The sequence below is a fragment of the Aquarana catesbeiana genome, linkage group LG01 (assembly GCF_042186555.1).
Source record: "Aquarana catesbeiana isolate 2022-GZ linkage group LG01, ASM4218655v1, whole genome shotgun sequence".
NCBI lineage: Eukaryota > Metazoa > Chordata > Amphibia > Anura > Ranidae > Aquarana > Aquarana catesbeiana.
The window spans coordinates 285684091-285696128 of NC_133324.1; the positions used below are offsets into that span (position 1 = coordinate 285684091).

The 12038-nt window shown below is 44.4% G+C and overlaps 1 protein-coding gene across 4 annotated transcripts in view; it reads right to left on the reverse strand.

The window, feature by feature from the left end:
• The window catches only part of KLHL22 (kelch like family member 22), a 57381-nt gene that overhangs the window by 28079 nt on the left and 17264 nt on the right, over positions 1–12038 (reverse strand). For all 4 annotated transcript variants that reach the window (XM_073629218.1, XM_073629219.1, XM_073629216.1 and 1 more), the window contains one exon: positions 8929–9153. In XM_073629218.1, coding sequence (XP_073485319.1) covers positions 8929–9153 — 225 coding nt within the window. The remainder of the gene's footprint in view (positions 1–8928; positions 9154–12038) is intronic.

The window sequence follows — 12038 nt, forward strand, 5'->3', positions numbered from 1 at the left end:
GATCTGTTTGAAGAACAACTCTGTTATCATAAATTTTTAGGAAAGGCTCCCTGACTGATAGAACCTGTACTTCTCCTATCCTGCGGGCCATAGTAATAGCCACAAGGAAGACTGTTTTAAATGTCAACAGGCGTGTCCTGTAGAGGCTCGAAGGGGGCTTTGATAATACCCTTAAGTACCACTGACAGATGGGGCATTTCTGCGCCTTAGGAGGTCTGTACTTAGCTAATGCTCTGCAGAATCTAGAGACCAACGGGTCTTCTTGTAATGTCCGTTCCAGATACACCAACAGCGCTGCTATCTGAACCTTCAGCGTACTTAACACTAGACCCTTACCAGCCCCCTATTGTAGAAATTCTAAGATTGTTGGTGTATCCATATTTTGTCTGTCACTTTCTATGCACCAGCTGTTACATTTTTTTCACATTTTTCTATAGATGGCTCTGGCGCTCCTGGCGCTCAGAAGTGTAACCACCACTCTTTGAGAGCCCTTTTGACCTTAGGATGTCTTCCTCAGTTGCCAGGACATCCAATTGAAGCCTTCTTGCTTGAGGCCTGCTAGGGGTCCCTGACGCATGAGGTCCTCCCGAGAGGAAGTGGCCAGGGCTGGTCTGCTGAGAGACTGAGCAGCTGATAGAATCAGGCTCTCATGGGCCAATATGGTGCAATTAGTATTAGTCTCGTCTGTTCCTTCAAGAATTTCTTTAGGACTCGAGGAATCAGATGCACTAGAGGTAAAGCGTAACACATCCTGAAATTCCAAGGACTTTGAAGTGCATCTATCCCCAAAGCCCGGACTCGCAGGTTTAGCGAATAAAAAGCCCTCCCCTTGGCATTTTTTTGGGATGCAAACAGGTTTTTTTCTGGCATTATCCAGAGAGCTCTGATCTCTGAACACCTCTGTAGTTCCCACTCTTCCTGGGAGATCTCTTGGCGGCTGAGGAAGTCAGTTGGTTGCAATCCCCGTTGAGGTAGACCGCTATCAGCTATAGCGGGTTATGTTCTGCCCACTGGCAGATCTGATTTGAGATCTTGATTAAGGAAGAGCTCCACGTGCCCCCCTGCTTGTTCACATATGCTACCGCCGTGGCGTTGTCTGATAGGATTAAGACATGGTGAGCTCTCAGTAGCTCTTGGAAGTGCTCGATGGCTTTGGCGACTGCCATAAGCTGCCTCCAATTTGAGGATGCCTGGGCTTCATCTGGGGACTACTTCCCCTGAGCGGGTTGGCCTGCCAGATGGGCTCCCCATCCCCAACTGCTTGCGTCCATAGTCAAATTCTGCAAGGTTGGAAAGGACCATGCCAGACCTGGATTCAGATTTGCATGGTTTCTCCACCACCAAAGTGCTCTTTCTACTGTGGTTGGGAATAGAAGTGTTCTGTCTAAATCCTCCTGTTGTTCTTGCAGGAGGACGGCTTGTAGAGGCCTTAGGTGAAACTTTGCCCATTGAATGGCCGGGATTATCAAGGACATCAGACTCCGAACTGACATCAGTTCTCTGATTGATGCTGGAAGGTTGTTCTGTATAGAACTCACTCTCCTGGTTAAATTCTGAATTTTTTCTTCCAGCAGAAATGTTTTTTGGTCTGTTGAACTGAGTCAATATCCCAAAAACTGGACATTCTGGGCAGGAAGAAGGTTTGATTTAAAAATGTTGAGGATCCATCCCAGTGACTTAAGCCATTGTTGGGCCACAGGAAGCTCTTTTGCCAGCTGCACTTCTGTTGGTCCCGCAAAGAGCAGGTCGTCCAGATAAGGGAGTATTGTCATGGTCTTCAACCTTAGAGGGGCCAAGACTTCCACCGGTACCTTGGTGAATATCTTCAGTGAAGAGGATAGACCGAAGGGGAGAGCCCTGCTCTGGAAGTGGTATTTCTTCCCTTCTACCTCCACTGCCAACCCTAGGTATCTCTGGGAGCTTTTCCTGTATAGGAATGTGGAGGTAGGCATCCCTGGGGTCCATGGTCACCAAGAATGCACTTGGCTGAAGGATAGTTTTCACTGAAAAAAATCGACTCCATAAGGAATTTATTGTAGCGAATTGCTTGATTCGGGGGTTTTTCAAATTCAAAATCAGTCAAAAATTCCCAGATGGTTTCTTGATGACAAATACGTGCGAATAAAAACCTTGCCCCCTTCCTTTTTCTGGGACTGGAGCAAGGGCCTTCTGATCTACCATTTCTCACAGAAGCAGGGGGAGGGCTCGAGCTTTCTTGAGATCTCTGGGAAGCCTCGTCAGAAGAAATTTCTCTGGTGGGAGGCTGTTGAACTCCAAAGAGTAACCCTTGAGAGTAACCCCTGGTGACAATGATGTTTAAGACATAAATGTTGGCTTTCATTTTCTGCCATTGAGGTAGGAAGGTAACCAATCTTCCCCCTACTGGTGTCCTGTAGTCACTGTTGTTTTGGGGTTTGGCCAATAGAGCCAAAGAGAACGTTGCTCTTGGCTTCCCTTTTTAGCCAGCTCAGTGTTTCCTGGGGCGATCCTTCCTTTCATCTTGGGATTGTTCCCTTTGTCCTCGAAAAAACCTCTTTTGTGGGGGCTTCCGTTTTTTGGTCGGAAAAGATTTCTTCCTGTCCGCCGTCCTTTTGCAAGACTTCGTCCAGCCCTGCTCCAAACAGCAGATCTCCAGAAAACGGAAGATTACACAATCTTAACTGGAATGCAGGGTCTCCAGACAAATGGCTTATCTTGCTGCCACTGCTAGACCCCCTGATCTTGCTGCAAGCTTAACAGACTCTTTAAATGCATCCGCTATTTAGCCCACAGCTTTAAAGAGAACTGCCAAGGACTTTAGGATTTCTTCCCTGGGAGTACCGTTTTTGATGTGGTCCTGAAGCTGGGATAGCCAGAAGTATAGATTCCTTGCTACACAAGTTGTGGCGAGCACAGGTTTCAGGCTGGTGACACTTCAAAAGCCAATAGTGACTTTTTGGAGACTTTTGACAATGAAGCATCCAATTTAGAACTTTTGTTCCATGTTGCCCGTGGGTCGTCGTCAAAAGGGAACCTCTTTTTGTGGCTGGCTGCAAAAAAGGGTTTCTTTTCTGGGTCTGCCCTTTCCTTCCACACCACCTCGGACATCACCTGGTGAATTGGGAATACCTTGGACTTCTTTTTCGTAGACCCCGATACATTAAGTCATGCTTGGTGGGAAGCTCTTTGTCTTCCTCAATTTACAGCGTTTCATTTATGGCCCCTAAAAGGTCCTCGACATCCTCTAAGGAGAGCTTATATTTGGGGCCCTTTCGTTCCTCTTCTCCACCCTCTTCCTGCTCCGAATCCGAGCTACTTCACAGGTGACTAACCTGCCTGCTCATTCCCTCAACGTCTCCTGCAACCCAGAGGCAACTGACCCTGGCGAGGGGAGAGGAATTCCCAGAGGGAGCAGCTGAAGTTCTGACATCTGCAATCAGTTTCTCAAATTACTTAAAGATGGATGTCATTTCATCCTGCAGGGGTAAGTTCACCCTTACCAGTGCAGGTTGGTGGAGGAGGCCAGGTGTGCGGCCACAGGCTACCTGTCGCGCGTACACACGGCCGGAGTCCGCTTGGCCAGGAAGACGTCACCCTGCCCCGGTGTCTTCCTGGCCAAGCGGACTCCGGCCACGTGTACGCGCGACAGGTGGCCTGCAGCCGCACACCTGGACACCTCCACCAACCTGCACTCAGAAGGGTGGACTGACTCCTGCAGCCCAGAGACTCCCATACCTTTTCCTGCTGCTGCACACCAGGAGACACATGCCCCAGGTTCAGCCCTTGGGGGATGGAGCCTCCGATCAGGTTTATTTTTTTTTTTTACACTGTGACTGCTTATACAGCGATGATCACTGTATAAGCAATAGTTTTAGCTGATATGAATGGGTTAACCATTCATGAACAGCTTGCTTATCTTTGTGATCTGTGATTGGCTAAGCTAATTACATGGTACAGGTAGCTAGACACCATATGATTGCTTTGGGCCAATTACAGAACACAACAGTAAGCAAGCAATTCGTGAATGGAAAGCCATTCATGACAGACTGTTTACATTTTTATCATGTGATCACTATGACCAATCATAGCGATCACATGATACCCGGTTACCAATTATCTGTAACAGTGATTTGCGGTGTACAGTGAACACTGCAGTTACAGGAGTGGCGTGCTGCGTGCTTCTAACCCAAAAAAAGCTCAATAACATATATACACCTGACTGAGGCTGCCTGTGCACCCCACCACAGTAAATGTACTGTGACGGGACAGCAAGTGGTTAAACTGAACTATAGGCTAAATAAACAGCTTACTACACAGATGAAATACATTAATGTTAGATGTTTTACATGCCAAAAGAACTGTATTTCTGTCCATTCAGTCCTGAGATTCAAAATTACCCCCTCAAACAGCTCTGCCAAGTGGATGACACCACCTAAAGTCTAAGAATACTGGCAATGGACTTTCCTGTAGAAGTGATCCAAGCAGAGCTCTACAGCCTCCCAATCACTTCTACAGAGCGTGAAAGGTGCCCTTCCGCCCAGCCACTGTTACGGGGCTCTTCACTATAATCTGTCTTTCCGCCTAAACTCATCCATACCCATCCCTCCTCTGTGACAAATGAAACTAGAAGTGATTAGGATTGTCAGTTCCAGTTTCCATCTGTTTTTTACAAGCCGTTACCGGCTTGTAAAGCATCTAAACAAGCCGATCTCGGTTTCGAGAAATCTCGGGTTCAACAGACCCTAAATCACTCAGTAAAGAGTACCTGCACATGCTATCACAAGGGATGTTGTCAAGGTCATCCAAAAAAAAAAAAAAAATTAACCACATCACCCCTGGAAGATTTGGCTGCTGAATGACTGGGCCATTTTTTGCGATTCGGAACTGCGTTGCTTTAACTGACAATTGCGCGGTCGTGCGACGCTGTACCCAAACAAAACTGATGTTTTTTTCCCCCCAGAAATAGAGCTTTCTTTTGGTGGTATTTGATCACCTCTGCGGTTTTTATTTTTTGGGCTATAAACAAAAAAGGAGCGACAATTTTGAAAAAAAAAAAAAAACCCACAATATTTTGTACTTTTTTCTATTAAAATAAGCTATTTTTTTCGTAGTTTAGGCCGATATGTATTCTTTTACATATTTTTGGAAAAAAAAAAAAATCGCAATCGCAATGAGCGTATAGTGATTGGTTTGCACAAAAGTTATAGCGTCTACAAAATGGGGGATAGACTTATAGCATTTTTATTATTATTATTATTATTTTTTTACTAGTATTGGCGGTGATCTGCGATTTTTATCGTGACTGCGACATTATGGAGGACACATCGGACATTTGACACATTTTTGGGACCATTGCCATTTATACAGCGATCAGTGCTATAAAAATGCATTGATTACTGTAAAAATGTCACTGGCAAAGAAGGGGTTAACACAAGGGGGCGATCAAGGGGTTAACTGTGTTCCCTGGGAGGTGATTCTAACTGAAGGGGGAGGGACTGACTAGAGGAAGTGACAGATCGTGGTTCCTAGCTAATAGGAACCACGATCTGTCACTCCTCTCAGAACAGAACAAAACAGGGATTTGTGTGTTTACACACACACACACACACACCCGTGTTCTGTCCCTCGTGCTCGCGATCGCTCGTGGCTGGCGGTCATCGCAACCATCGGCCACGATCAGTCGGCACCCTCGCTGTGCAACGGGTGCATGCGAGCGCCTGTTATCCTGATCCCGCAAGCCGATGTATAGCTATGACGGTTCGCGGGGTCGTGCCGACCTGCCATAGTAAAATGACGGCAGCTGGTCAGCAAGCAGTTAAAGAGACAATAGAAAAAAAAAAAGTTTTTAACCACTTCAATACAGGGCACTTTCGCCCCTTCCTGCCCAGGCCAATTTTCAGCGCTGTCACTTTTTAAATGACAATTGTGTGGTCATGCTACACTGTACCCAAACTAAATTTTTATTAAAAAAAAAAAAAAAGTTTTTCTGTGTTTTTGTTATAAAATTTTGTAAATAAGTAAGTTTTCTCCTTCACTGATGGGCACTGATAAGCTGCACTGATGATGGGCACTGATAGGCGGGACTGACAGGCCAGCACTGATGGGCACTCATAGGTGGCACTGGTGGGCACTGATAGGCGACACTAATAGGCACTGAAAGGCTGCACTGATGGGTACTTATGGGTGGCACTGATAAACGGCACTGATGGGCACTTAGAGATTTCACTGATAGGCATCACTGGTGGCACTGGGACTGGCAGGCATTTTTCATTGGCACTGATCGGCAGCTACCTGGGCACTGATTGGCATTTCCTTGGTGGTCTAGGGTGGCATACCTGGTGGCCCTGGGTCCTAAACAATCAGCACAGACTCCCCCCCCCCCCCGTCAGGAGAGCAGCCGATCAGCTCTCCTCTACTCGCATCTGTCAGACGCGAGTTAGTAAAGCCGATCAACGGCTCTTCCGGTTTACATCGTGATCAGCCATGACTGGACAATGCTGATCACATGGTAAAGAGTCTCTGTCAGACTCTTTACCTAGATCGGCGTTGCGGTGTGTCAGACTGACATGCCGCAACAACAATCGTTGTGATGCGCGCCCCATCATTAGCCGGTACCCCTCCTCTTCCACTCCCACTAGCTTCAGGTGCTGCATGGGGCTTGGGTGGGGGGGGGGGGGGGTCCAGATGTGTCTCCCACCAGTCAGATTGCCCCCCAAATGCCCTCACACCCCCGATTCATGGCCGCTCTGACTGGCATCTCTCCTTCCCTTCCCTCCACCTTCTCCCTGCAAAGATCTCCTATGATCTGTCAGGCTGTGGATCGTGGTGGGCGTGGGGGTGAAGTTGGGGCTTGGGGGGCTTTAGTAAACATGTATTTACTAAGCTCCCCCCTGTAGAAGAGAGAGCACATGCAGCGATCACTAGTGATCGCTGCTATGTGCCCGCTGACACTGACAGCTGATATATTGTAACCGCGAGTGTTACAATGTATCAGACTGTCATTTTCTGAATGAATGCAATCTCTATACAGATTCTCATTCATTCAAGTAAAGTGCTGCAGAGAAAAGGGACCATCTTCAGTCCTTTTCTCTGTCTCAAAAAAAGAGATATGGAGGTCTGTTTAGACCTCTGATATCTCACCTCCCAGGTCCGCCTGTCTATTTTCAGCGGACGCCATCTGATCCGATCTGCTGGATGGATGGGGAATGGAATTCCCATCTGTCTGTTTTTAGCAGACTGGATCAGATGCAGGCGGGTGTAAACGGATACATGTCCATTTACATCAGTCTCTCCATACAGAGCAATGGGTGGTCTGATTGGGCCCGCCTGAAAAATGGACAGGCAGACCCGATCGGTGTGCTTGTGTGAAAGGGGCCTAAGGCCTTGTTCACACAGGGCATACACAGCGTACCTTTACAGGGATGCACAGGTGTTCCGTGCATCTCTGTCCAGGAAGTCCCATTGATGTAATTTGGGATGTAGCACCTGCACGAACAGAGCCGTTGCTTCCAATTTTAAATCCATCTGGGTCCGCATGCATGTCCCTGAGCTCACACTTTCTGCGTTCGGGGTCATGTACCCACACCCACACGGATGTCAGATTGGGAACAGCAGCTATGCCTGTGCAGCCGTTGAATCCCAATTGACATGAATGGGACTGCCTGTATGGGGATGCACGGAACACTTATGCATCCCTGTGCAGGTAAACATGGCCCCCCATGGGCGTACACTTTAGTATGCCACATGTGAACGAGGCTTTAGTACTAATTTAGCAGGAATTTTGTAAGTTATGTTGTGTTTATGTGCAACATTAACCACATGCTGACCAGTCGCCGCAGTTGTACTGCGGCATAATGGCGTGGCTGGACGAAACAACGTTATGTAACGTCACTTCGCCCTGTGGCCACTAGGAGGAGCGCGCCCCCTGATCCAATGCGAGTGCCCGGCGGTCTCGATCACCGCCGGGCTCCCGCGATCGCTCGGGGCACATGGAGAACCCGGAACTGTGTGCGTAAACCCACGACCGCGCAATTGTCAGTTAAAGCGACGCAGTGCCGAATCGCAAAAAGTGCTCTGGTCTTTGGCCAGCCAAATGGTCTGGGGCTTAAGTGGTTAATGATTTTAGTGTATTTTTTGTGAAAATAGCGATATGATGAACATTTGCGCAATCATTGCGGGAGCCCAAAAAGCACTTTTTTATATTCTACTGGCCATGTGCTTTTAGAAAATGTCTAGTTTGAGGGGTCTTTTCAAATTCTGATAGCTGTAAGTGAAAAATTAAAACCTCCAAATTTTTGGAGAAATTTTTGGGTACGTTCCATTTTCACCATTTTTCAAAAAGGCGCAATTTAAAATGTACAAATATTTGTTATTTATTAACTTGATACAGGTTAGGCTTTTATATTTAGGAGGGATTTAGCAGGACTTTTGTAAAATTAGCTGTGTTTTTATCTACTAATAATAGTTTTAGTGTATTTTTTGCAAATATATTGGTTTGATAAAAAAAAAAAAAAAAAAAAATCAGTAGCACCTTCTTTTTTTTCCTACTTATCATGTGCTTTCAGAAAATATATAGTATGGGGGGTCTTTCACAAATTCTGAAAGCTCTAAGTGAAAAATAAAAAAACAAAGGAAAAATTGCAAAAATGGTCTGGCCACCTGAGTGTACAAAATGGAGCAGGGCCTGGCAGCGAAAGGGTTAAAAAATATATAATGCCTGGTGATTCTAAGTAATTCTCTAGCAATATAATGCAGATTTTAACATACCCGTGAGAAATGTCAGAATTGGCCCAGGAGGCAAGTGGTTAAACCTGACTAGAGTTCAGAGTGCGCCACTTTCACATCCAAAACATGTATTAAACACTATACAATACATATATTTTGCTAATTGGACAGCGTTCGCTTAAAAGATGTGATTACTGAAGCCAACTACACAACCTGTGATCTTACCTCTAAACTGTTGCTGCTGAGTAGAGAGTACACTTTTTCCAGAGGAAGCTGCCTGTATATCTGTGTACGTGAGAACGTAATAAAATTTTTCAAAACAAATGCATCCAGCTCTTCACTAAGTTGATTCAGGTGAAATAGCTCAGCCAGCTTGTATACCTCCACCACGTTTTCCTCATCCACCCAGGAAATGAGAAAATCACAGCAGTAATCAATAACTTCAGAGATCTGAAATAAAAATGCAGTATATTTATAATATATATATATATATATATATATATATATATATATATATATATATATATATATATATATATATATATATATATATATATACACACACACACACACACACATACATATACACACACACACACCTACATACAGTACACACATGCATACATATGAAAAACGTGATGTACTTTCTTGTTTTTGTCATACTTCTTCAGACTATATTTAAAGTATAAATAAAAGTAGAAGTTTTTTTTTTTTAAGATTTGAATAATAGTTTATTTGGCCCAGCTCTTGTAATACAGCAGTCTCATGCAACTTGACTGCTCTCCAATAGGATGAAGTCTCTGGTAAAACTGTCTGGTGCTAAAATTGGGTTTCAGATAGACAGAATACAATGTGGAGGGATTCCTCCACCCATCTCGTTGGTTTGACCACTGGCTGAATGAAATAACATATCCATGAAGGGATGGTCTCACCCCACACCCAGGTAATTTACGTTGCTTTTTAGCTTGTTATTTATAATATATATATATATATATATATATATATATATATATATATATACACACACACACACATACATATACACACACACACACCTACATACAGTACACACATGCATACATATGAAAAACGTGATGTACTTTCTTGTTTTTGTCATACTTCTTCAGACTATATTTAAAGTATAAATAAAAGTAGAAGTTTTTTTTTTTAAGATTTGAATAATAGTTTATTTGGCCCAGCTCTTGTAATACAGCAGTCTCATGCAACTTGACTGCTCTCCAATAGGATGAAGTCTCTGGTAAAACTGTCTGGTGCTGTCTGGTGCTAAAATTGGGTTTCAGATAGACAGAATACAATGTGGAGGGATTCCTCCACCCATCTCGTTGGTTTGACCACTGGCTGAATGAAATAACATATCCATGAAGGGATGGTCTCACCCCACACCCAGGTAATTTACGTTGCTTTTTAGCTTAGTTGTTATTTTAGCGCATTTGTTTGCCTTTTCCTTCAACCCCCACTCTATTCCACACCACTGGCTCACACACCTTTTTATACCCTGTAATGTTTTATTTCATGCCCTTCTAGTCTCCCAGTATACAGCAGCATGCTGGTCCTTATAAATTTATATGTATATTAAAACACTGCAGGAAGCAATATGCATACCTAACACTGCAGGAAGTTCACCTGTATCCGCAGAGTCTTTCTGATATACATATATACTCTTTTACCATTTTTTGCAGTTCATGATCATGGACAAGGGGAGACCTCTAGGGACACTTACATCTACCAAAGCAGTGTCGTTTCTCCTGTTGCGTCCCACCCCCCCGATGGGGTTACCTTTTGCTCCGCCTCCTCAGCTCCCGCGCTGGATGTCTGTTGCTGCCGCCGGTGGAATCAGCAACTGATGGCCTGGCTCAGCCCATTGATGAGTATGGGGCCCACAGTCTGACCCCGATGATTACTCACCTCCCTGCCTATTTGATGCAACAAACATTCATTTATCTGATTTACTAGTTATAATACAATACAGATATAGCAAAGCATTTACCCCTGAAGAGCGAGCTCAGGCTTGCAAAACGTTGTCAGGTACTACTGATGCTTGCACATTTCTCTGATATTTGGATATTGGTATATAAAGTTTACCATGTATGTGGATTGACCTATCTTCACATTGTATGCATATTTTATCGGTCTGCACTTATTACTGTTGTGTTTTATATGCAAAACAAATTGCAATAAATCTAATTTTTTACTTCCATGACGTTTTTTGACTGACCATATTCACCTCATTCAAAGTCCCAGGGCGAACCCCATGTATATATGGAATGAAATAAAATAAGTGTGTGGTCAGCTTGACTCATAGTTATTTACTCAATGTAGCTTCTACTGTAATTAAATTTTCTCAGAATGTGCCAAGCAGGCAGCTCAGCATGAGATACATATACGTAGGGCAGCAACGAATGATTATTTTCATAATCGATTAGTTGGCCGATTATTGTCTTGATTAATTGGTGCATAACTTTAAAAGTGTGGTGTATGATTTAGTTAATATGTAAAGTTTAAAAGAAAAGGCAATTTATTCCTAAATATCTATATGCAGTGGTAAATCTAAATAACCAACTATATGGTTAGGGAGCAAAATCTCTAATCTACTCTGAGAATAACAGACAGAAGAAACATACAGTATATGCTATTAGAGGTTGAATCTGGTAAATATCAGACTCAAATTTTTTTTATTTAACTGCTTGCAGACCAGCCGCTGCAGCTGTACTGCGGCAACATGGCTCAGCTGCGCGAATCACCGTCATGTTACGTCGGTAACCTATTTGGGCACTAGGAGGCGCATGCGCACCGCCCGAGGCACGCGTACACCCCTGCTCGCCCACGGAGCCGATGTGAGTGCCCGGTGGTCGCGATCACCGCCGGCTCCCGCGATCGCTCAGGGCACACCGAGAACCGGGATCTGTGTGTGTAAACACAGTTTTTCCGGTTCTCTGAGGGGAGAACAGACCAATCATCTGTTCATACAGGGTATAAACAGCGATCTGTCATCTCCCCTGCACAGTCCCCTCCCCCCTTCAGTTAGAACACACAATAGGGAACACATTAACCCCTTGAGCGCTCCCTAGTGGTAACCCCTTCACTGCCAGTGAAATTTTTACAGTAATCAATGCATTTTCATAGCACTGATTACTGTATTAATGCCAATGGTCCCAAAAATGTTTCAAAATTGTCTGACGTGTCCGCCATAATGCCGCAGTCCCAATAAAAATCGCAGATCGCCACAATTACTAATAAAAAATAAATAAATAAATAAATAATAATAATAATAAAAATGTCATAAAACTATTCCCCATCTTGTAGATGCAATAAAT